The sequence below is a fragment of the Mustela putorius genome, unplaced genomic scaffold, assembly GCF_011764305.1.
Source record: "Mustela putorius furo isolate JIRA1106 unplaced genomic scaffold, ASM1176430v1.1 tig00000592_pilon_pilon_pilon, whole genome shotgun sequence".
Taxonomy (NCBI): Eukaryota; Metazoa; Chordata; class Mammalia; order Carnivora; family Mustelidae; genus Mustela; species Mustela putorius.
The window spans coordinates 6,489,055-6,515,226 of NW_025421426.1; the positions used below are offsets into that span (position 1 = coordinate 6,489,055).

At 44.5% G+C, this 26,172-nt stretch overlaps 1 protein-coding gene across 1 annotated transcript in view; it reads right to left on the minus strand.

Moving 5' to 3' along the window:
* The window catches only part of ARFGEF2 (ADP ribosylation factor guanine nucleotide exchange factor 2), a 97,036-nt gene that overhangs the window by 45,720 nt on the left and 25,144 nt on the right, over positions 1-26,172 (minus strand). Inside the window, exons 7-18 of the mRNA XM_004746243.2 lie at positions 17,652-17,720; positions 15,947-16,098; positions 13,005-13,135; positions 12,060-12,294; positions 10,900-10,999; positions 10,022-10,161; positions 7,593-7,701; positions 6,780-6,963; positions 4,495-4,606; positions 3,777-3,982; positions 385-469; positions 111-282 (exon numbers count right to left, since the gene is read on the minus strand). Coding sequence (XP_004746300.1) covers positions 111-282; positions 385-469; positions 3,777-3,982; positions 4,495-4,606; positions 6,780-6,963; positions 7,593-7,701; positions 10,022-10,161; positions 10,900-10,999; positions 12,060-12,294; positions 13,005-13,135; positions 15,947-16,098; positions 17,652-17,720 — 1,695 coding nt within the window. The remainder of the gene's footprint in view (positions 1-110; positions 283-384; positions 470-3,776; positions 3,983-4,494; positions 4,607-6,779; positions 6,964-7,592; positions 7,702-10,021; positions 10,162-10,899; positions 11,000-12,059; positions 12,295-13,004; positions 13,136-15,946; positions 16,099-17,651; positions 17,721-26,172) is intronic.

Consider the following 26,172-nt stretch of genomic DNA (forward strand, 5'->3'; position numbering starts at 1 on the left):
AACTATTCAGATATCCAGATATGCAAATTAAATCATCAGGAGACTTAATCATGCAATCTGATACACTTAAATATTAGGATTAATAGGAATAATTTGTCAGTAGACCTTACTCTGCTTAGCAGATTTGGTTGCGATCGTATGCTCCTTTGTTTCTTTCATGGCAATTTTCTTGCCTTCTATTTCTTCGTAGATGCTCGAGAGATACTCTTCCGGGAGATCTTTACTATCGTTGATACCCCGATTCATTTTAATGTATTGTTCTTTTGTCATTTTATTTTTTACCTGAAATTTAAAAAAATTAAAAACCATTCAGAAAACATCCAATGGCCCAAATAAAACTCCTCATTTAGCTACTACATCGTATCAATCATTAAAATACTTTACCTGAGGGCTGTGCAAGTCGGTGGTTAGCATGATAATTGAGTATGCTAGGACATATGCAGTGTCAGCGCTAGCAAACAGGGTTTGCCTGGAAGAGAAGGTTCCAGATGTAAGAACATGCGCTGAGAAGAGGCTAGTGGAGACACGCTGCACTGAAAACAGGCCGACTGTTCCACATGTTGCCAAACTAGTCAAGAGTGTTCATGCTTTTAGCACCACTGAAGAGTAACTAATGTCCTTAAGTGTAGAAAAAGCTAATTAAGAAATTGTGTCAGGTTTTAGGTTTCTTTGAACAAAGCAGTTTTAAGTCAAGTTTTAATTTTTTTTTAAGGTTTTATTTATTTGACAGAGATCACAAGTAGGCAGAGAGGCAGGTGGGGGAGGGGCGGGGGGGAAGCAGGTTCCCTGCTGAGCAGAGAGCCCAACGAGGGGCTTGATCCCAGGACCCCGGGACCATGACCTGAGCTGAAGGCAGAGGCTTTAACCCACTGAGCCACCTAGGTGCCCCTTAAGTCAAGTTTTATTTTTATTATTATTTTTTTAAAAGGTTTTATTTATTTATTTGACAGAGATCACAAGTAGGCAGAGAGAGAGAGAGAGGAGGAGGCAGGCTTCCCGATGAGCAGAAAGCCTGAGGCGGGGCTTGATCCCAGGACTCTGGGATCATGACCTGAGCCGAAGGCAGAGGCTTTAACCCACTGAGCCACCCAGGTACCCCTTAAGGTTTTTTTTGTTTTTTTTTTTTAAAGATTTTATTTATTTATTTGACACAGAGAGATCACAAGTAGGCAGAGAGGCAGGCAGAGAGAGGAGGAAGCAGGCTCCCTGCTGAGCAGAGAGCCGGATGCGGGACTTGATCCCAGGACCCTGAGATCATGACCCGAGCTGAAGGCAGCAGCTTAACCCACTGAGCCACCCAGGTGCCCCTTAAGTCAAGTTTTAAAGAAGATTCTCAAGGTACAGCCAGAACCCTGGGTTACAGTGTGGCAAGCAAGGCACCTGGAGACAAAATGCAGAGACCCTCACTCTGACCATGACGGTGAGGCCCCTGGACAGTCTGCACCCTTATGCTTCACCTGCCTCACCCTGGTCCTATTCCTGAGAGCATCTACTTTGTGCTGGGCCCTGGGGAGAAAGAGGATGAAAACTACTGTTCACGGCACCTGGCCGGCTCAGTCAGTAGAGCGTGAGATTCTTGATCCTGCACTTTATAGGTCCAAGACCCATGCTGGGAGCAGGTATTACTTAAAAAAAAAAAACAAAAAACAGAGAGAGAAAGAAAACTGCTGTTCAGTTATTCATTATTTACAGCTTACACTACCCATTGCAATACTGAACAGCAGAAATTTGAAAAAAAATATTTATGTTGTTCTATATAATATGCTGGTGAAAAGTCTGACTTTTTTTGCCTTGGGCAGGAAAAGATAAAAATGTGTGGCTACACAGCCTCGAAATACATGGATCTAAAGCTACAAAAACTGGTCTGTCCAAACCATCCCAGGAAGGAAAGGGAGAAACTCTGAAGAACGTAATAAAAGGTCTGAATTCTAACATGAAACAATCTAACATGTTTAGCCATTAAGAGAAACAGAGCAAGGTCCCCAGAACTTCTCCTCTGCCTTCACAGCACATTCTAACGTCTACTGCGTCAGTGACCAGTGCTGCCCCGATGACCATGCATCTAATGGGAATAGCTCGCTATGCACCTGGAGGAGCAGAACCAATTAATATGAAAACCAAGTTGACCGGGCAGGCAAACTGTTATTAAAAATTTCCACATCGGGGCACCTGGGTGGCTCAGAGGGTTAAGCCTCTGCCTTTGGCTCAAGTCATGATCTCAGGGTCCTGGGATCAAGCCCCACATTGGCTCTCTGCTCAGTGGGGAGCCTCTTTCCCTCACCCCCTGTCTGCCTCTCTGCCTACCTGTAATCTCTGTCAAATAAATTAATAAAATCTTTTTTTTTTTTTTTTTAAAGACTTTATTTATTTATTTGACAGAGAGAAATCACAAGTAGGTAGAGAGGCAGGCAGAGAGAGAGAGAGGAGGAAGCAGGCTCCCTGCTGAGCAGAGAGCCCGATGCGGGACTCGATCCCAGGACCTTGAGATCATGACCTGAGCCGAAGGCAGCGGCTTAACCACTGAGCCACCCAGGCGCCCCAATAAAATCTTTAAAAAAATAAAAATTCTTCATCATGTTCGCAGTACACTCAGACACTCTTCACTTCATGCCCAGGGAAAAGAGTGTGAGCTTTTGAGACAGACAATTCAACCCTGCTCTGCTACTTAACCAGCTGATTAACTCTGGCGGGTTGCTCAATCTCCCAGAGCCTCAGTTTCCTCTCCAAAAAAATGGACACACTACTCCCAGCTTACCATTAATTAAATGAAATGTATATAAAACCCATGGCATGGCTGACATACAGGAAATATGTTTTTTGTTTTTTGTTTGAGGATTTATTTCGTTTAGACAGAGAGAGCATGTGCATGCACACGCATCGGGGAGGAGGGCCAAAAGGAGAAATAGTCTTAAGCAGACTTCCCACTGAGTACAGAGCCTGACACGTGGCTTGATCGCATGAACCTGAGACCACAACCTGTGTTGAAACCAAGAGTCAGATGCTCAATTTACTGTGCCATTCAGGTGCCCCAGGGGATGTCTAATAAAGGTTAGTTCTCTTTTTAATTTCCACTTCCTACAAAATCATGGGATGCCTGGGTGGCTCAGCAGGTTAGGCATCTGCCTTCAGCTCAGGTCATGATCCCGGGATTCTGGGATCGAGTCCCGCACTGGACTCCCTGCTTGACAGGGAGCCTGCTTCTCCTTCTGCCTGCTGCTGCCTTGCTTGTGCTCGCTCACTCTCAATCAATCTCTGACAAATAAATAAAATATTAAACAAACAAACAAAAAACACGACGTACCCACCAAAAGAGGCCCTAAGATGAAATCATGCACTTAGGCGGGTTTTATTAGTTATGTGGCCATTTCTGGAACCTGTTCATCAGTATCTAACCAAAGAAATACCCAAATCCTTGAGATCTACCCCATATGTTAAATCAAGGAGCTGTTCTTAATTAAGAAAGAGGTGCCCAAGGGCCTCTTCTCAACTCATAAAATTACTCTTATCAAGATAGCATGGGCTCTACCTGTGTGAACATGGACAAGTTACTTAGCCTCTCTGATTCTCAACTGCCTTGACTGCAGAAAGGGGACACAAGAGAAGCTGTGAGGTCTTACCTGAGATAATCCCTCAGCAGTATCAGGCACATTGTAACAGAAACTTTAGTTGTTTGGTGCAGATTTAGAACGATTAAACTCAACTCCCAACCCAACTAAGATCAGGGCTCCGAGGCAGGCAAAAAGATGACATGGAAAGGACATGGACACAGCGCTCACCCCTGGTTGCATTCTATGTATCTCGCAGCAAATTTCTCCATTAATCGATCAATCTTCTGGGCTTCCCCAGGTAGACGGAAACCTTCTAGAAACGTCCGCAGGGCTGAGACAAATTCCTTTTCGCAGAAGTCAAGTTGATCCACATAGGCATACATCACTTCCTTGTTGAACCTTGTGCTGTCTCCCAGAAAATCACCTACTTGGGTCTGAAACATATACACCCACTCATGTCTAGAAACTGTCACATGTGAACCAACAGTAAGACACACTTCAGGCAGAGTGGGGAGGCAGAGCGCACTGCTCTCAACACTGAGAAGAGGCTGGCCTGCTAGAAAAGCTGAGATTCCAAGCCTGCCCACCCACCTACCCATTCCAGGCTCAGTCTATCCTGTCTCAGAATAGGAGGAGGCGGCATGGGAAACTTAAAGATGAAAGAATGATGGGACATACTCAGGAAGGAGGTCAGCTGCAGACAGGCAGCCAGAAGTTTCTAGCAGTCAAGGGACACTTCAAGCTCTGACACTGTTCTAGCAAGTACACAACCAGCTCTTAGGAGCTTTTCGCGAAGCTGGCCAAAGGAGTAAGCAGGACTGCTATGACCAGGGGTGTGGACAATAGCCACTGCACTCGGCGTCAACCACACTTTAGGTTAAAGCTAGGGGGCATCTCGGAATCACCTGATAAAACCAACACGCAAGCATCCAACCCCAAGCCTTACAGAATCAAGGCGCTCCTCCTGATGCAGAAATTGGGCAATGTCTTCAACTGATGTTCCCAGCATGCCTTGCTCCTGGAGAAACTGGATGCCTCTCTTGGGTTTCTTGTTGAAACTGTTTCAAGAAGAGACAGGACATGGGTTACTTATTTCAAAATCTGGAGGACAGAAAAAGCTAGCCTTTGAGGCACGAACAAGTCATCAGCTATCAGCTCAGGAAGGTCCTGTGTGTCCTGCCAGCTTCTCTCAATTTCACCTTCAGTTTCTGACCTAGCTACAGCAGAGTCTGATGGCCATCAGCAAACATCTGTTCACCTTCTCTCCAACACTAACAGAGCTCTAGATGTTCACCCAGGCACACAACGCCCTGATTTAAAAGCTACATTTTCCTGCCTTTAGAAAAATTAAACTCAACTCCTAACCAAACTAAGATCAGTGCTCTGAGGTAGGTATCAGTAGGTATCAATGCTCTAAGGAAGTATTTTCGTACTTCCTTAAGTATGGCCATGTGATGTTTGAGCAGAAATGGTAATGGGTACTTCTAGGCAGGATCCTTAGTAAACAAAGCTGGCTTGGCTGGGAGGTATATTCCTTTTGTACTTTCCCCTTTATTCGTTACTGTAGGTGTGATGGCTGGTGCTCTAGCAATCACCTTAGACCATGAGGCAATGCTGAAAGTGAAAACTGTGTTAAGGATGGTGAAACAGAGGTGCTCCTGGCTAGCTCAGCTGGTTAAACATCTAATTCTTGATTTTGGCTCAGATCATAATTCTAGGATGAGACTGAGCCCCGTGTCTGGCTCTGTGCTGGGTGTGGAGCCTGCTTAAGATTCTCTCTCTCTTCCTGCCCTCCACCAATTTAAAAAAAAAAAAAAAAAGGATGGCAAAGGAGAAAAAGTAAATAGCCTGGATCTTTGATGTCCCTGAGAGCCAGTACAACAGCCCTAGACCATCCATGTTGGGATTTCCTTTAACAGGGCTTAATTAAGTACTGTTTGTATTTCCTGGTCAACATAGGCGTACTCCACTATGGATAAGCTCAATGTGCTATTTACCAGGCCCTGCACTGGAGGACGCTATGTGCTGGGGCAAGAGACACACAGGAAGGACATGGATCAGGCGCAAGCAAGGGCAGCCGCAGACAGGTGGCTACAGAAGGCCTCCTTGAGGAAGAGAGGTTTTGCCAAGCCTGAGGGAGGAAAAAGACCCAGGAGTGTTCCAAGCAGAGGGCACTGTGGTGAGAGGGGCTCAAGGTGTTCAAGGGACTGAAGCGCACAGTGTGACTCAGGTACTGGCAGGAGATGAGGTCAGTGGGGTGGGGACCAAATCAGGCTGTGAGGAGGAGAGGGAAACCTGGAATGATTGTAGGCGGCGGAGGGATAAGACCTGATTTAAGTTTTTAAAAGATTAGCTCCTGTGGGGAGAATAGAAATTAATAAGTACCGTAACATCAGCTTTTAAAACAAACTGAATTTACTAAGTCAACTAATCATTAAGAAGTTGGACAGGGTATGAGACTGAGTTTAATATTTCTGTGTGTAAAAGACTGGGGCGCCTGGGTGGCTTAGTGGGTTAAAGCCTCTGCCTTCGGTTCAGGTCATGATATCAGGGTCCTGGGAGTGAGCCCCATATCCAGCTCTCTGCTCAGTGGGGAGCCTGCTTCCCCCCTCTCTCTCTCTGCCTGCCTCTCTGCCTACTTGTGATCTCTGCTGTAACAAATGAATAAATAAAATCTAAATAAAAAAAAAAGACTGGAAAAAACACATTAAGATTTACTAATGCCTGTAATGACAATGCGCTTATGAGAAAATATCATTTTTCCAAGATACACAACTGAGGTATTATGATGGGAGCAGATTACTTTCAAATGGTTCAGAAAAAATTATACATAGATAACACTAATATGGCAAGAGTTCATTCTTCCGTATGTTGGAACTGTTCATAAGATATAGTCGGAAAAAAGTTACCAGTGGTGATTTCCTTTTGGTAATAATTATATGACTGATTAAACATACTTGCTTCATACTTTTATTTTCTAAACTGGTTTAATTTCTTACATTAGGTAAAATAAAAATAAAAACTATACAAAGCTATTAAATTCTAATCTCAAACTGCCTCTCTTTCTCCCACTCTCTCAGTCTGACTGGCTCAGTCTGGCTTGGCTGTGAGTGCCAGCACTGGCCTTCTGTAACAGTCCTTCCCCTAGTGGAGTCAGTCCCAGGTTCCCAGAGAAGATGTGGCTTTGTCAGAGGCCCCAAGAGATTCGGCTGGAGTAGCAGCCATACTCACAGCTCGATGCCATGTTCGATAATCTCCTTTTGTTGTTTGATGACCTCAAACTGCTCCGGATCATCCTGGACAGCCATCTGGGTCCCCGAGGACAGTGTGGACTCCATGGACGTCACACTGCTCCGCCTTGCCATGTCAAGGCCTTTCCCGTCCCCCAGTTCCTGATCTGTGGGCCTCTCCTGACCTGCAATGACATAAGAGCAAAGGGAACCAAATCAACAGATGGGACACAGACACACCTGAGCTCAGGCCAGGCTCTCTGGTTCCCTTTTCCAGACCTGTAACAATAAAGTTTGTCCTTTAAGTCATAAGCATGAAAACTTGGCATCACTCAAAAATTTACTTTTTTGTGGGACTTGATGAGCTAATTCTAAAATTCACACGAAAGAACAGGAGTATAAAAACTGTCAGGACACTTGAAGAACAAAGAATAGGAAGACCTGCCTAACAGGTATCAGACTCACTAAGGAACTCAAGGCATCTGAAAAGTGTGGTATTGGTGCAAGAACAGACAAACCCATAGAATGGAACAGAAAATTCAGAAACAGACTTACACAGGGAAATCTGGCATATCATAAAGGTGGTGAGGGAAGAAAAGACTACTAAAAAAAATCAGAACTGTTTTTCCATTTGGGAATATGACATCAGAGCGCAACTCATACGATTCTCCCCAAATTCCAGATGAATTAAAAAGCGAAAGCTTTAAGGCATTCAGCAAACTACAGAGTTTTGCTAATTTTAAGACAGTAACACAAAGATGACTTTCCCAACAGTCCTGTTGAATGGAGGTGACGGCGTGGCAAGCCCTCTCACCGAGGCTGGTCTGGTGGTTGGGATTCACATACAGGTCTTTGCTCCACTCCACCATGCACTTGAGAATGGACACGAGGCACTCCAAACCTTTCTTCCTCAGACTGAGCTCCTGAAGGACAGAAGGGACATGGCACAGAGACTTAACAGATAAACTGAGTGCAGAAATCTACAGGACTATTAGGGACAAGACCGAAACAAACATTGACAGTCAGTGCTATTAAGCAAAGAACCTAAGGAAAAGTTAACAGGTGACATAAGTATTAAGGGCTCATTGCAAAAACCCTGAAAATCTCTAAAGCTGTTCATTACAAATACCCTAGTAAAAAACAGGAGATGTGTGCTTTCCTAAAAGGAACAGCATTATCTGGAATTTTTTTTTTTTTTTAAAGTAAATGTCTATGCCCAACACTGGGCTTGAACTCATGACTCCAAGATCAAGAGCTGCATGCTCTGCGTGCCTGGGTGGCTCAGTCCGTTAAGCCTCTACCTTCGGCTACGGTCATGATCTCAGGGTCCTGGGATCGAGCCCCACATCAGGCTCTCTGCTCAGTGGACAGCCTGCTTCACAACCCCCCTCTCTGCCTGCCTCTCTGCCTACTTGTGATCTCTCTCTCTGTCAAATAAATAAATAAAATCTTAAAAAAAAAAAAAAAAAAAGAGTTGCATCTTCTACCTACGGAGCCAGCCAGGTACCCCAAGTGTCATCTGGATTTCTGAAAGGAAGATATTCACTGCTTATATAATTTAAAAAACACTTCAGGGACGCCTGGGTGGCTCAGTTGGTTAAGCAGCTGCCTTCGGCTCAGGTCATGATCCCAGCGTCCTGGGATCGAGTCCCACATCCGGCTCCTTGCTCAGCAGGGAGCCTACTTCTCCCTCTGCCTCTGCTTGCCATTCTGTCTGCCCGTGCTCGCTCTCTCCCCCTCTCTCTCTGATAAATAAAGAAAATGTTTAAAAAAAAAAAAAAAGAAAATAAAATATTAAAAAAAAAAATAAAAAATAAAAAACACTTCAGTCACTTTCCTTTTTAATAAACCAATAGGGTTGAGTCACCTGAGTGGCTCGGTTGGTTAAGCATCCGACAGTTGGTTTCAGCTCAGGTCCTGATCTCGGGGTCATGAGATACAGTCCCACATCAGGCTCAGCGCTCAGTACAGAGTCTGCTTGGGATTCTCTTCCTCCCTCTTGCTCCCCCTCCGCCCCTTCCTCCCCTTGTGCATATACATGCGCACACTCTCGAATAAATATAGATCTTAACCAGTAACACCCCCCCCCAAAAAAAGAGAAAAGAATTTTCCATAATGCAACAGATGAGTGATTCTGGACACATTACTCCTCTTCAAACACTCACAAACACATTATATTTTAAGGTTTGCTCTACAAATAAAAATACTAGTTTTTAAAAAGTAGTATTTCTTAAAAAAATTGAACATGAATCACAGATAATCTAAAGAAATGCAAATATTTTCTACTCAAAACAGCACCGATGGTGGCAGATTTCTCTGTGAATCTAATGACGGCCACGGACCTTCTAGGGAAAATGCCCATTCACCAATATTCTACACGTAATGCCAGGCAGCCCACAGACCTTCTGACCAGCTCCTTCAGAAACCTTAGCTTAAGATCCTCTTCTCTGTGTGGGCACTCTAATGAGGCAACTGGATAAGAGACAATTTCCTTTGCCTTACTGGAGCCTAGGAGCCTGTTTTCATACAAGCTTTCGAAAGGTGACTTAGTAAACTGATTTCCTACAGGTCTTGGCTCAAATGTCACCTTCTCAGAAAGACCACCTCTGTGACCCCGTTAAAAATAACAGCACCATTTCTAGCCCTCTTTTATCTGTGCTTTATTCTTCTCTGTGGCTTACTCCTCCGTTGCTGACCACAGCAGTTGTACACATTCATGGGCACTGCATTTTGTTCACTGCTGTGTTCCAGCACCAAGGACAGTGCCAGCCTGGAATACAGTGGCGCTCAATAAACGTTTATAGAGATGAATGCACTTTATTATTATTTTTCTCAAATGGATCCTTAAAAATAAAAATCCACGCTGGCCATGGAGCCTATCGCAGGGTTTGAACTCACGACCTTGAGATCAAGACCTGAGCTAAGAGTCAGACCCCTAATCAAATGAGCCACCCAGACACCATGAAGCAAATGCACTTTAAGTATAAATGCAGGAGGAGCACCTGGGTGGTTCAGCCAGTTAAGCAGCTGCTTTCTGCTCAAGTCATGATTCCAGGTTCTGGGAATGGAGCCCTGCATGGGGCGTCCATGCTCAGCAGGGAGTCTGCTCCTCTCTCTCCCTCTGACCCTCCTCCTGCTCGTGCTCCTGTTCTCTCAAATGAATAAAAAAATCTTAAAAAAAAAAATACACACACACACACACACACACACATATATATAAATGGGAGTTTTCAGTGTTTTTACCTGCAGAGGAGTCATTCCTAGCTCATGTCCACTTCTTCCCTGAGCGATTTTGGATAAATCATTCACAAGGCGCTCAAAAATGTTAGCAGCATTTAAATCACAGTCGTAGTTGACATAAATATCTACAACACACTGGGCGTCTTGGAAAATAACACAGAGATATTAGAAATTCTGATCCAACAGACATGGCAATTACATTTTCTTATTAAATTATATTCTTTCTTCAAAACTGCTTCCCAGTGAATCACTGACTCAGGTAGACACGAATCCCTCAGGAAACGTGTGTCAGATGTACTACAAGTCTGGGGAGGCCCTCTTTTGACGCCTGCCTCGGCACTCACTGACTCTCGAGCAGCTTACTCTGCCTCTTCAAAGCTCTCTTCCTCATAAGAAAGGGATAACAATTGTCCAATCCACCTCTTGAAGTTGTGTCATTTGTGGAATTATGTCTGATGACAGACAAGTGGGAGGCTTGGTAACCAGCCACACAACTGTATGGTGATAAGGGAAATCTGAATTGACCTTGGGATTCAATCGAGGGCTGGCAGCACCTCAGACCCTGTGACTGACAAAGTGTTCAGTTTGTAGGTGGAGTGACCATGTATCCTGCTTTTGTAGGAGCAGGGGGCTTCCCAGGGTGTGGGACTTTCTGTGTGAAGACCACAAGGTCCGGGTCAACCAGACGGAGCTGGTCATCCTCTAAAGGAGAAGAGGAGTAGGACTAGATGTCCCACTAATGGGAAAGCATTGGGCTTTCAGGTGAGGCTTTCCCAGAGCAATATTAAAACTCTAAAAGCAGGAGGTAAAGGTCTCAATCTGGATTTTAGAAAAGCATTTCTGGGTAAGTCAATGGATGAGCACCCTCAGAGTGAAAATACCTGCACAGATCCTTGTCAGAGTCTGAATGACCATCCACCTGTGCTCAAAAGAACTTGTTGATGTTTCTAAAATGTTCAGGAAAATCTCTTTGAAAAAGACCTACATGACACAGAGACAAAGGGGACACCAATTAATACCATTTAAATTGGGGCTCAAAAACCACAAAGGCTGGAGGGGACCAGGCAGCTCCAATGAGGGAGGGAGCCTTGGGAGATGTAAAGGAGCAGCGCGTACACACACACACGCACTGCTGAGGCATGTCAGAACCCTGGCCTCCCGGGGGAACAGCTAGCCGGGCAGGACCACAGCAATTGGAGGATGGAGCCCCACTAGAGGAGCCCCTCAGCAACCAGCAAGAGCAGCCAGGCTAAGAAAAGGACTAGCATTACGGTTTTGAGAGAAACCAGAGATCTGGACTGTCATGTAAAATAAAAGTTACTTCTCAATTTGCCAACTAAATCAGATTACTTCAAACGATGTACAGGCTAAACACACATGTTCAGGGGACTGAGACTAGCCCTTGGGTCATTCGATTTAAACTTTGGGTTAAAATGAGAGGCACCTCAGCCATCAAAAGAAATGAAATCTTGCCATTTGCAATGACGTGGATGGAACTAGAGGGTATTATGCTGAGTGAAGTAAGTCAATCGGAGAAAGACAATTATCATATGTTCTCCCTGTGATGCAACATGGGGGGGGGTTGGGGGGTAGAAAAGAAAAAATGAAAGAAGATGGGATCGGGAGGGAGACAAACCACAAAAGACTCCATCTCCAAAAACAGACTGAGGGTTGCTGGGGGGGGAGGGGAATCAGGAGAGGGTGGTGGGGATATGGACATTGGAGAGGGTATGTGCTGTGGTGAGTGCTGTGAAATGTGTAAACCTGGTGATTCACAGACCTGTACCCCTGGGGATAAAAATACATTATATGTTTATAAAAAAATTTAAAAACTAATAAAAAAAAAAAGAAAGGCAACTAACATCTGGGGGCAGGAACTTTGAGGAAAAGGTAGTCTCTCTCTCTGGGGTGCCAGCAAGTAGACCATGTAAGTCTAGTACCTGATGACTATGTCACCAGGATTTAACTCTTTGTGTATAAACACTATACAAAAAAAGAAACAAAACAAAAAGAACCCCCCAAATCATTGTGGAGTCCATACCTCTATTTGCATTTTCAAGTGCATTTTGAAGTTTGAAAGAAGAGTAAGAAAAATGGCAAGAGAGAGTTCAAAGACATCAGGCACTGAAGAGACGCCATTTTTGGACAATGCCACGCAAAGATACTGCTTGATCGCGTTGATGAACATCTCGTGAGTCCTGAAGACCGGGCCAGCGTTCTGCAGGACGGACAGGAGCAGCTGCAGGGAAACCACTTTGGAGCGCAGCTCGTGGGATCTGGCAAAGGGAAAGATGGCGACAGTGCTAGAAGATTCCATTTTAAAGCGTGCATTTCTTGGGCGCCTGGGTGGCTCAGTGGTTAAGCCGCTGCCTTCGGCTCAGGTCATGATCTCTCAACATGAAGTGCCGGGCCCCACACTCAGGATGCGCTGATACCACTTCATATCATGGACCCTGTAAGGCAATTTCCCACATCCCCACTTTTCAGATGAAGTTCGGTAACGCCTGCAGCTGTGGAGGAGCCAGGAGTAAATGCGGCTCTCTGGCTCCATAGCCCTACCGGCTCTGCAGTAACCGGTTCACTATGAAGCAAGGTTTGGCTTCTCTGGGTTGCATCTGGGGCTTAAACCTATACCCATGGAGCAGAGGTTTCTCAGCAGGGCAGGGAAGTGAGGTTTATACAAATCCTGCCCCTGCCCACCCTGCATTAGATTAAATTCGTTAGTCGGGAAAAAGAGAGTAACACATTCAGTATAGTAACACTTTCTCATATATAAGCCAAGGAAAGTAGCACTGGGCAAAATCATGGTTGGTGTGGACACAGAGACAATCTATTATAAAAGGGCTGTAGGGACAGCAGGAGTCTGAAAACTGTAAATTCCTGCATTCACACCAATCATGGGACAAGGCACTGGGGTATCTCGGAAGCCCCAACATCCTCCTGAGTCATCTCAGTCACACACGGCCAAGAACTGGTGTCTGCTTACTTTGGATCTGGGGGGCCTTCAGCAAGGGGTTTCATGGACAGCTTGCAAAGGGAGCGAAACACCAGGAAGGCGTCCTTCTGCAGAATGTGAGAGAACCTAGCAGCCACTTGATGTCCCTGTGCATCTGATTCCTGAGGTTAGAAACAAATAAGAGAAAAATTAAGGGGTCAAAACAAAATTATTTTTCAAAAATAAAGAATGTAATTATTTCATGGAAATTTAAAATTCTGTTATTCAATGGGGAAGTGAGGAATGTGGGGGAGGGGACAATATGCCAAAACAGGAGCTATGGGGGAGTCATTCTGGCAATTCTAAAACCTTGTTCCTTGTTCTTCAAAAAGTGGGCATGGATGGCTTAAAATGATAAATGAGCAAATGTTAAACCATTAAAAATCTAAGACAAACACAGCTGACCCTTGAACAACACGGGTTTGCACTGCACAGGGCCACATTGATTTTTCTCTTGTGATTTTTTTCTCTAGTCTACTTTATTCTAAGAATACAGTATATAATACGTACATGAAATACGTGTCAATCAATTGTGTATGCTATTGGTGAGGCTTCTGGTCAATAGCAGGCTATCAGTGGTTAAGTTCCGGGAGAGTGAAAAGTTAAACGCGGATTTTCGGCCGCATGGTAGGGGAGTGTCCTTGCCCCTAGCCCCCGTGTTATTTAAGGGTCACGTGTACAAGTTAATTATATTAGTTTGGATAACAGTATTTCTGAGAACACTACTGCAGGATAGATGGGGGCGAAACGACAGGCATTTGAAAACAGACTTCTTTAACTAAAAAAGTAAGCTGCTTTAAAAAATTTTTTTTAAAAATCTGTAACATATGAAAAAGACTAGTATGCTCGACGTACAAAAAGTTCTTATAATTCATTAAGGAAATTACAGAAACCTTCCACCCAAATGAAAAGCAGGCAAAAAAAATGAATAAGCAATTCACCAGGAAATGCAAATGACAGATTAACCTAAATAATGTTACTACTAATTATTACGGCGGGATCTTTCTCCCATCAGACCACCAAAATCTGGAATGAAGGCTATTGCCCAATTTTAATGAGGGAATGGGGAAATGAGCACTGATTGCCTACAAGTGGGCAGAGATTCGAGCATTACCTTCCCAGCAGGCTAATGTGATGTTAAGGAACAAAAGCCTGAAAGCTTCCAACTCGTGACCCAGCAATATCACTTGTAGGAATTTATCCTAAAGAAAGAATTAAGGATGTGCACAAGGTTTATCTATAAGGATGCTCATTATAGAACTATTTCCCGTGATTAAAAAAAACCGAAGTAACATAAAAACCTAACAGGGAATTGGCAAAAGAGATTATGGCAATCTACAGGACAGAATTTTACATGACCACTGAAACAGTTAGGTCTGTATGTACTGACGTGGAAAGATGCCCATAAAACGGTGTTGAGTAAACAAAGCAAGTCACAGCCTAGTACAAAAGGCAAGAGTCCTTTATGCGGACCGGAGTACATCTGTAAGGACGTTCTTAATGGGGATGACGTAATTCCATGGAGACTGCTATAGAATGAATGCTTATGCTCCCTCCACCTCCATTCACAGGCTGACATCTAACCCTCAAAGTGATGGCATCTGGAAGTGGGGCTTAAGAGAGAGGAGTCCTCATGAATGGCATTAGTGTCCTTAAGAAGACAGCCACTTGGGTGCCTCGGTCGCTCAGTGGGTTAAAGCCTTTGCCTTTGCCTCAGGTTGTGGTCTCAGGGTCCTGGGATCAAGCCCCACACGGGGCTCTCTGCTTCCACATGGGGAGCCTGCTTCCTCCTCTCTCCCTGCCTGCCTCTCTCTCTGAGTACTTGTAATCTATGTCTATCAAATAAATAAATAAACAAATAAATCTATCTTAAAAAAAAAAAAAAAAAAAAAGACAGCCATTTTATGAATCAGGAAACAGGCCCTCACCAGACACCAAAACTGCTGATACCTTTATCTTGGGACTTCCCAGCGTCCAGAACTGTGAGAGATAAATTTCTATCATTTATAAGCCACCCAATCTATGGTATTCTGTTACGGCAACCCAAAGAGACTAAGACAGGGTCAGGTATTGGTTCCTGGTGGAGGGGTAGGGGAGTTGGGGGTGGAAAAAATCTTATTCTTTGTATGTATAAAGTACAGGTACATGTATAATCATAAATAGATACCCAGGTTATCAGTGGCTTTGAAATTCATGAAAGGGGATGGTGTATCAGGTAAAGAAATCTATCAAAAGGCTGGGGGGTTGGGCGCTGATCACGCAAAAGGCTGAGAAACACCCGTGAAAAGGTAGAGAGAGTGGTTTCAGGTGGGATGTTAACATCATATTTCTCCCTGTTCTGAATGTTTATAGATAGCATTTTCAAGAAAACAACAAAGCTATTTAAAAAAAATCATGTGGCAGACACATCTATGGGTCTGAACGGATATTCGTGATATACACTAAGTTTCAAAAGCAGGTTACAAAACAGCAGTATACCATGTGATTATATTTAAGTGGAAAAAAATGAGAGGGAGAGAAAAATCTAGAAAGATATAAGTAATAGTTAACGAGGGTTATCGCTAGGTTAGGGGATTATGGATGACTTTTATTTCCCTATTTTTCCTTCTCTCTATTTTCTGATTCTTCTATAATGAATGTATATGAGAGAAAAGAGAAAGGCCAGGAAATCTAAGTTTTTAAAAGTCTGAATAAACAAGGTTAGTAACAAAGGTTAGTAATAAACAGGGTTTAGTAACAATGCTATATACACCAGGAGCACTTCCAAGAATGTCACCTACTAATACAAAGCGCTTGAGGCAAGGACTGTGTGACTGACTGAGTAAGGTCTGCTGGTTTTCACTCACTGCTTCTGCTAGAGATTTAATTGTGTATCTTCTAAAAAAAAGTAAAAATCCAAATGGGTCTGTATAAGAGGAGAATCACCAACATACCAGATTATCCGCTGACGACAAGGACTGCCTGTCATCTGCTATCCCGTTGGTCTGGGAATTTTCATCAGCTGCTGGGGGAACAGCACCTTCCTGGCACTCCAGTTCACCCAGGACCTGCTCGGGTTCTGTCAGGCCGCGCTTCTGTGCTGCTTCTTAAAACACAGGTGCAAAAAAAATCATCACCAGGTTAGCACTCGCCCCAAAAGCTCTGACACCAGGGAGCAGTTACTCACATCATCTTCCAGCTCCTGCTTTTTCCCCTCTCCCTTTGCTACCACCCTAGGAGACTGACATAATATTACTGAGAAAGGCTTAACTGAAGTGTGTTTAGGCTCTACATGTGTCTACTACCCACACACCCCAGAGGTTTCATTCACACTGCAGGCCATGTCAGTGCTGCCTCTAGAAATGAGCAATACAGTAGCCCTGCCCACCCCTGTCCACTTCTGGAAAAGCTTAGAAACAGCTCAGCATGAAAAGCACAGATTTTTTTTTTTTTTAAATGCTACTGATATAGGGGTTAGAGAAGAGCCATATAAATGAAAAGAGTTGGCAGTTACGACAGAAGACCTCAGTCACAAGGAGGAAAAAAAAAACAAAGTAGACCTGAGCTTCCTGGCAGCCGTGTGAAAAAGGGAAAGACAAAGAATTAAAATTATTCTATTTTAAAGACATTGCTACCAGGACATACATTTCTACATTCTATTAAGTAATTTTATGTAATTCTACATTAAATAAATAATGAAATCTATGAATACAGATTAGTGGTAACCTAAATGAACAAAAGAATAGGGCTTAGAGCAGTGGGTCAAACTTCTCAGACTGTCACCCACAGTAAGAAATACATTTTAAAAATCATGACCCCTGGAGCTCCTGGTTGGCTCTGTTGGTTATGCGTCTGCCTTTGGCTCAGGTCATGATTCCAGGGTCCTGGGATGAAGTCCCACAACAGGTTCCCTGCTCAGCGGGGAGCCTGCTTCTCCCTCTCCCTCTGCCCTACCTGTTTGTGCTCTCTCTCAAATAAATAAATGAAATCTTTAGAAGAAAGAAATAAGAGAGAAAAACTGATTATAACTCTCTGCTAAATTAATGATTTTAGACCCATTAATGGTTTATTGCCACTGGAGTCAAGTATTCAACACACAGCCATTTACCCAAGATTTTGGGCAAAAACAACAACAAAAAACTCTTCCAATAGTCATTCTGAGCTCTACAAGTTTCGTTCCACTGAAACCACACCATAAAACCGAGGGAGCTATGAATGAAGTCTAAGAAAATGGACAAAGCTTCTCTGTGCATCTGATACCTGTTGACGTGGGGACTGTCCCCTTGACACATCAGTGGCTAGCCATGAACATTCAGTAGCAATGGACACCACCTCAGGATTCACAGCCACTCCTGGAAAATGCTGGATATATCTGGGAGTGGCCTCTGTCTTCCATGTGAAACACCCAATTCTAGCATCGTCAGACTGCTTGAACCCAGCCCCAATGAGAATAAAATTAACGACTAAAAAGATACTTTTTTGGATATTTAGAAATATCCTTTTCAGATTTTTCTGAATCTCACAGGGAAGACAGGTAGATACGAGCAGACTCAGTTTCTATGCCTTCACTGGGGGTTGGCATTCCGTCACTAAAAGTATCTGGCCAAGGACGTTTTTGGAGCAGCGAGGAGGGGGAGAGGCTGGGTTCTTGGTTCTTACCTTTAACAGCAGATGTGACCACATCTTCTAAGATCTCCTTCACCACCTCCTGGGCCCCGTCATCAGTCCCTACACACAGCAAAAGACACAAACACGAACATGTGGGTATTTCCCAGGAAACCAAAGGGGGAGAAGGAGGTCACATCTCAGGAGGCAAAGGGGGTGCACAAGTCCTCTCCGAAGCCCAATCTGATTATGCCAAAAGAAAACAAGACCTGTGCAATCTGGAAACTCTTAGGCAGCATCTGCTATGACTTTGAGTTTCCCTCTGTGGATCACTCTTCCTTGCTAAAGCCCTCTCCACCACCCCCGCGTTGGATGCAGGAGCTGGATTTTACCCAGCTATGCTTCTCAGCAGAACAAAGGATGGAGCTTTCTCTTGCGCCTTCACCTCGAGCACCCCAGGGCCTTGGGAAGTGACAAGCCTCCTGTTGCTTCGCTTCCTTCGCACTCAAAACCACCCAGAACTCAGCATGAGATGTCTAATGTGGTAACTGAGGATTTACTACATTTTAAATCGAACTGTTCTGTCAGCGGTTAACTGCTTAAGTGGGAGAGCTTCGGCACCAGTTGTTTTGGGAGAACGAGTCAACGCTCCTGGACTAGACTTTTAGGAGTCAACATGAGTGATTCCTCAAACATCCCATTGACCAAAAAGGCCACTACATTAAACCGAACCAAAATAAGCCTGCAAATTCTTTTTGAATTCAGTAGGGCCTTCCGGTCAAGTCCCTATTTTTATGAGTTCTGTGTTTGATCCACAAGGTCCCAGAGAGCAATACAAAGTATTTTCATTTCCATGGAGCAGCTGACACCCCCCAAACTATTTATTTGCCACCAACCCCCAAGCTTCACTGAGGTACGACTGGCAAGTAAAACCACCATAACTATTTAGATGGGTAAGTCAATCTCCATGGAAAATATGGATGTTGCACTCTTTCCTTAGAGGGCAGAAAAGAACTCGGGGAAAAAAGAAAGCCAGCGGCCACGGTTATAATCTCCTGCTCCCACATCTTCGTCTAAACAACGTGGTTTAGAATAGATGGGTGTGTGAGCACGTTTCAGGTGCTCTCGGGCCACCTTCGTCATGTTTGCTGTTTTCACCATCACGAGTATCGGTACGTCACACATGTACAGTTACCACTGCTCCTCACTCACTCACCTCAGGCAAGACCATTCAAAGGACCAGAGGATTCATAAGCCAATTACATTTTCTGAACGTATATTAAAATCAATGTGTCAATATTTATTTTTTTAAAAAAGATTTTATTTATTTATTTGACAGACAGAGATCACAAACAGGCAGAGAGGCAGGCAAAGAGAAAGGAGGAAACAGGCTCCCCACCAAGCAGAGAGCCCGACTTGGGGCTCGATCCCAGGACCCCGGGATCACCTGAGTGGAAGGCAGAGGCTTTAACCCACTGAGCCACCCAGGTGCCCCAATGTGTCACTATTTAAATAAACACTGTTTAGCAAACGAGCCGCCTAAAACCATCTCCTCTACATGTGACAAGGTATTTCCAAGTTCCCTTCCTGGTCCGGCATTCTCTGATGCCACGATGTCATACAATGATAATGGCAGCTGCCCATCTCTACCATACATTCCAACGCCCGAGCAATGCTAGCATGCTGAATGCATGTCACTGGGGGAGTGGGCGGTGGGTGGGAGCTGCAGGCTGGGGGAGGGGCATCAGAGGCTGTAAGGCGGAGCCTGCCTGCAGGTAGGCGCTCTCTAGCCTGTGCACTGCTTCCCTGGACCCAGCTTTACAGTGGTATCATCGACAAGTGAGACTTGTATATACTTAGGGGGCACGACTCGATGATGTGATGTATGTATATACATGTATGTATGTATATACAAATCACACTGTGAAATGGTCACTGCAATCAAGCTAATTAACACTCTGTCCCCTCACACGGTTACCGTCATCTTCCTTTCTTGTCTGTGGTGAGAACACATAAGATCTACACTCGGCAAATTTCTAGCACACAGCAGTGCTGTAACTATGGTCACAGTGCTACACGCTGCATCATCAAAACTCCGCACCTTATGTAACAAACCGTACCCCCAGCCAGTATCTCCCCATTTCTGTGACCACCTTTTTACGTTCAGTGTCAACACATCTGACTCCTCTAGTGCCTCATACACGTGGAATCATGCAGTATTTGTCCTTCTATGACTGGCTTCTTTCACTAAGCATAATGCCCTCCAGGTTCATCCGTGTTGTTACAAATGGCAAGATTTCCTTCTTTTTAAAGGCTCGATAATATTCCAGTGTGTGCGTGTGTGTCTGTGTGTGTCCACACGCGAGTGCTTTATCCGTTCATCTTTTGACACTGACGTTACTTCCACATCTTGGCTACTGTGAATAATGCTGAACAGGGAAGTGCAGACGATCTCGTCAAGATCCTGATTATAATCTCTCTAAAGATATACCTAGAAATAAGACGTCTCCATCATAAAGTAGTTCTATTTTTAATTTTCTGAGGAACCTCTGTACTGTTTTCCACATCGGCCGTACCAATTCAATTCCTGCGACAGGGCACAAGGGCTCCCTTCTCCCCACATGCTCCCTAGCACTCGTCCTTCATTTTTCTGGTAACAGTCATTCTGACAGGGGCAAGCTGATATCTCATTGTGGTTCTGATTTGCATTCCCCTGATGATTAGTGAAACTGAGCACCTTTTAAAGTATGTGTTGGCCATTTGTATGTCTTCTTTGGAGAATTGTCTATTCAGGTCCTTTGTCCATTTCTCAACAGGGTTATTTGTTTTTTTGCTATTGAACTGTAGACGTTCCTTGTATATTTTGGATACTTATCCCTTCTCAGATAAATGGCTTGCAAAATTTTCTCCCATTCCATAGGATGCATTTAAATTCTCTTGATTGTTTCATTGGCTGTGCTTATGGACTGTATTTTCTTTTTATTTGCATTAGCTGTGAACACTTAAAAAACTGGGAGATGTGGGGCTCCTGGGTGGCTCAGTGGGTTAAAGCCTCGGCCTTCAGCTCAGGTCATGATCCCAGGGTTCTGGGATTAAACCCTGCAATGGGCTCTCTGCTCAGCGGGGAGCCTGCTTCCCCCCACCTCTCTCTCTGCCTGCCTCTCTGCCTACTTGTGACCTCTGTCTAATAAATAAATAAAATCTTAAAAAAAAAAAAAAGGACAAAAAATAACAACAAAAAAAATTGGGAGATGTGTTATAAAAATCCAGATCTGGATTATCTGGCAACACCAGGCCACGGTATCTAAAACTAGAAGCACCTGCTCCCTTTAGCCAAGGCATGAACTCTACAGATGTCCTGGTGCCTCAGTCCTTGCCACTGAGGACAGGTGTCATGGGTCTGTCAAGAGTGGGGAAATGCGACACTGACGGGGCTGGGTGTTTGAAAGACATCAGAGCGAAAAAGCAAAAATATTCCTTGTAGAAGTGACTTCAACACAGAAGAGTGAAGGCTCCAGAGCCAATGTGCCTGGTTCAGATTCCTGTTCTGCCACTTCCCAGTGTGGGGACTTACGTCACGTTACCTTTCCAAGCTTCAGTTCCCTCAGGAGTGGACAAGGATGATTTCAATAGCACTTACCTCATGGAGCTTTGTGAGAATTCAGTAAAAAAATACCCAGAAAGCATTTAAAATGGTGTTTGTAGAGTGAGGACTCAAGTGTTAATTTTTCTTTGGTCTGTAGGGTATGATTGTGCTGAGACATTCCTGATGCCCTCATGAGAGAGGCCCTCTCATTTCTTTCTTTCTTTCTAATTTAAATTCAATTACCCAACATATAGTACATCATTAGTTGTTGATAAAATATTCCATGATTCATTAGTTGCGTACAACACCCAGTGCTCATCACATCACATGTCCTTTTAAAAGATTTACTTTGGAGAAAGATAGAGATAGAGTGCACGCATGAGTGGAGGGGGGAGGGCCAGAGGGAGAGGAAGAAGGAGAGAGAGCAAACTCCCTGCTGAGTGCAGCGCCTGACACAGTGCTGGATCCCAGGACTCTGAGACACGAGATTGTGACCTGAGCCGAAATCAAGAGTTGGCTCCTTATCCAACTGAGCCACCTAGGCGCCCCAAGGCCTTCTCACTTCTGCCACTTGCCTGGCCCTGGACACTAAGTCCATACTGAGGTTTCCCAACTAGGGGCACCCGGATGGCTCAATTGGTTAAGCCTCTGCCTCTTGATTTTGGCTCAGGTCTTGAGACTGAGGCCCATGTTGGGCTCCATGCGGGGCATGGAGTCTGCCTGAGAGTCTCTCTCTTCCTCTGCCTACCACACCCCACCCACTGTCTCTGTGTCAAATAAATAAATAAATAAATAAACAAATTTTAAATACAGACAAGACATTTCCCACTAACCACACAGTTTCAGTTACTTAAAGCCATCACTATCTTTCATTCTAAAGAGAAAAAAAATGTCCATTTCTACAGGGATCCTCCTCTTCCCTCACTGCAGTTTTCCCACTTAAAAAGCCCCAGGACCACCATTTTTTGGAGGAATAACAGTGTTTAACTCACTTTCCTTGACAGGCTGTATCCGTAGCAGCCCCTGTGCAATATCAAAATCTTCTCAGGCCAGGAAGGCATGGGAGAGTCAGGAAGCCCCAATTCCAAAAGACGGTTCCTGCAGAGGCAGCTGCCGCTGAAGAGCCCGTAAAGAGGCCCAGAGGTAGCAGGACCCCCACGGTACCCCTGCCTGCTTCTCTGTTGACACATCAGCCTGCAGGAGGGCTGAGAAGAGGCCTTCCAATGCAATAATAACCACTAAAAAGTCTGCTGTGTTTAAGTTTCAAGCATGCTGTCAAAAGGTTAGCAAACCAAACCAAACCAAATCCTTGCAAGGTTCAGAATATGCTGATTCCCAGGGATGTCCAGCAGTCACCACTTGGCCATTACTGACTGGCCATTTCACAAACTCTGTCCCTTAGCAAAATAAGAGGGTGACCTTGAAGAGGTTCAGATACAAGAAACCCTTGCGGCCATTCCCTCCTTAGGCAGCAGGAGAACCAGCCCTGTGGTGGGTATCGCCAGTCACTAACTCATACCCTGAATCCTCACACAACTCTAATTCTGTTTTGGAAGGGGCTGTCCCTGTATTTCCCGGCCACCCCAGCAGAAAGGTTGGCCATGTGTCCAAGTTCTAGCCAATAAGCGTAAATTACTGCGGATTGCCTGGGCTTTCGGGAAGGCTCCGTAGGGAGCAGCATGACTCAGCTGGGAGTCCGTGAGTCCCACCCTCTCTCCTTCCTGCAGGAGGACATGACAGCATCTGGAACCATGAGGTAACCTGGAGGGTGAAAGTTACATGCTAAGAATAAACGGGGAAAAAATAGAAGGAGTCTGAGACACACCCTTCCATGCCTCTGTTTTCTGTCCAGTGAAGCGGGGACCATGGTGGAGGGAAGTAGGTGGGGCAGTAAGATGCATTCACTCACTCACTCCATCAAAAAGCTGAATGCCTGCCTGTTCGGCCCTGTTCCAGGCATGTGGAATACATCACTGTTTAAAACAAAGATCTTTATCTTCACGGTGCTTACGTTCTAGCTGGGATAGTAACCGTGTTATGGGGCACACTACAGTGCTAGGGAAAAGCAGAGGGGGACGAGGCGGATGTAGAATGGTGGGGACAAATGTGAGCACACGGTGACAGTAAAACGTGACATGCCTGTTTCCTAGAAACTAGGGTTTGGTTGTGCCCAATGTCCAAGCACTTGGTAATATGCAAGAATGCTAAAGGAAAAAAAATCAGGAACCAAAGCTGTTTGCTGACACATTCCAACCACACGCCAACACGGTTCCTCGACAGGAAGGAACACTTAGGCAACCTACTGTCGCAAAGTAAGTGTCCATCGAGCAGCTAACACAGAAGTCGTAAACCCCTGAGAGGGAGCCGCCCAGCAAGGAGAGGGACCCGGGGGTACATTCTGTTATTTTTATAAAGTGTTGGTATGAGACAATCTTTGTTTTGTCCACAAAAAATACTGAAATTCCTAAAGCAGAGGATCTGGGATTGCTAACACGGAAAACAGGCTCCCTTTACTCTATGCACTGTTCTCACCACTTTTACATCTGATTATCATCTTAACTAATTGCTTTTTTAACTCATTTTTTAAAGTGGAAACTTATTTGAAAGGTAGTAATAGCAAACACACAGGTCCAAGCGCCAGACACTGCTCTGATTTAATTCTCACAAACCTGTACGATCGCTACTAGCTGTGACCCCACCTTCAGATGAGGACCCGAGGCTCAGAGAGGTTAAAGATTTCCCTCAAGGTCACATAGCTACTAGACCCTAGAGTCACGATTTGAAACCAGGCTGTCCGATCAGAATCTCCATATTGGCCGAGGGAGGATAAGTTTGCTCTATTTTAGAATACTTAAGAATTGCGGGGTTTTTTTTTGTTTTCTTAAGAAGAAGCTGCAAGAAGAAAAAACGAGCTAAGAAATCCTTAAACACAAAGGTATTTGTGTACATACAGTAGCTACTCATTAGCCACAGAAATGTAAACGTGATGTCTCATGCATGTTGGGAGTCAAAAAGTCAGATTCTTAAAAATGATCTTAAAAACAAAAAAGAAAATGTGAAGTGACAGTTTCTGGGCACAGGATTTCTTTTGGGTGTAATTAAAACGTTCTAAAATTGACTACGGTGACGACTGCACAACTCTGTGAATGTACTAAAAATAATTGGATTGTACGTTTTAAAAAGCTGAATTTATGCTACACAAACTGCAGCTTAATGAAGCTGTTTTTTTTAAAGAAAACTGACAAGAACAGCCAGGCATTGAAGAGGAGTGTGAATGGACACATGGGGTGGGGTCCCCTAGGGAAGACTGCTGGCTGTGCCCCCAAATTCACATAAGCTAAAATGTCTCAGGCTCAAAAATCCATTTCCTAAGTTTACACAGAGCAATTTAGTCCATGTCGTGGACAGGCTGATAAGACTGACGGACTGACTATTGATTTATCAACTTAGGATAAAAACCAGTAAAGGGAAAGAGATGTTCAAGTCTGTTGTGAACTGTCTGCATCTATGCAAATTTCACTGGGAGGCAAATGATCCCACAGGAAGGCTGTGGGGAGGGTTCTCAGCAAATTAAATAGGAAAATGTAGGGCGCCTGGGTGGCGTTGTCAGTTGAGCGTTTGCCTCCTGATTCTGGCTGAGGTCATGATCTTGGGGTCCTGGGATCAAGCCCGGTAGGGTTCCATACTCAGCGCAGAGTCTGCTTGGGCTTCTCTCTCCCTTTCCCTCGGCCTCACCCACTCTTGCACTCTCTCTAAAATAGATAAATACATCTTAAAATCAATCAATAAATAAATAGGAAAATATACGTCGAGTGCCCAGTTAGCAAACACGGTGCCTGGCACAGTGACTGGCTAGTTAGGGGCAGTTCTAGGATGTGATGACTACAGGATGGACCCCACAGAAGGGCAGGGTGTGCTCTCCCCCATCACAGAGGCCCTAAAGCCCAGGGTCCTTAGTGGGCCTCAACAGCCTGGACTCCAGCCCAGGGCACCATCTCCCTGCATGGACATCTCCATCACCTGCCTCCTGGGCTATCCTTCCCGCTCAGCTTCCAAGGCTGCTCAACCCCTTCTGAAGAATGTATTCTTTCTTTAGAGCTACATCTTGAGAACAAGAAGCCCCTCACTCTTTTTAAGGGTAACAGCACACCCATTATCTGTGGGTTTGCCATTGGTATTTTTAAAATTTTTTTATTTTATTAACATACAATATATTATTAGCCCTAGGGGTACAGTTCTGTGTATCACCAGGTTTACACACTTCACAGCACTCACCATAGCACATACCTTCCCCAATGTCCATAACCCAACCACCCCTCCCTATTCCCCTTCCCTCCCGCAACCCTCAGTTTGTTTTGTGAGATTAAGAGTCTCTTATGGTTTGTCTCCCTCCCGATCCCATCTTGTTTTATTTATTCTTTTCCTACCTCCCAAACCCCCCATGTTGCCTCTCAACTTCCTCATATCAGGGAAGTCATATAATTGTCTTTCTCTGATTGACTTTTTTTGCTCAGCATAATACCCTCTAGTTCCATCCACATCGTCGCAAATGGCAAGATTTCATTTCTTTTGATGCCATTTGATGATTAAAGGCAGTCTGATTCCCACATTCTTGGGAGAAGCCTTGCAGGGGGCACCAAGCATTGGCAACAAAACCCACAGCAATATACTAAGTACAAATCACTCTTTTACAGCAGAATTTTAAGTTACTGTGTTTCCGCAAAATGATCTTTTTAGAAGTCAAGTTTTCTTCCCTCATTCATTCCAAAAAAATGTATTTACTGAGTGTCTGCCATGAATGCTGGGCACCATGCCAGTGTTGGGAATATAGTGGTGAACAGAGTGGTCTAGAGCTCCTCCCAGGAATAAGTAAACATAAACTCTTCAGTGGTCTCAGGTAGCAATAAGCGCTATGTAGAGAAGAAAAGTAGCTGATAGGGCAGAAATGTGGGAGCTGCAGAGAGGGTGATCAGTGCGAACTGAGAGACA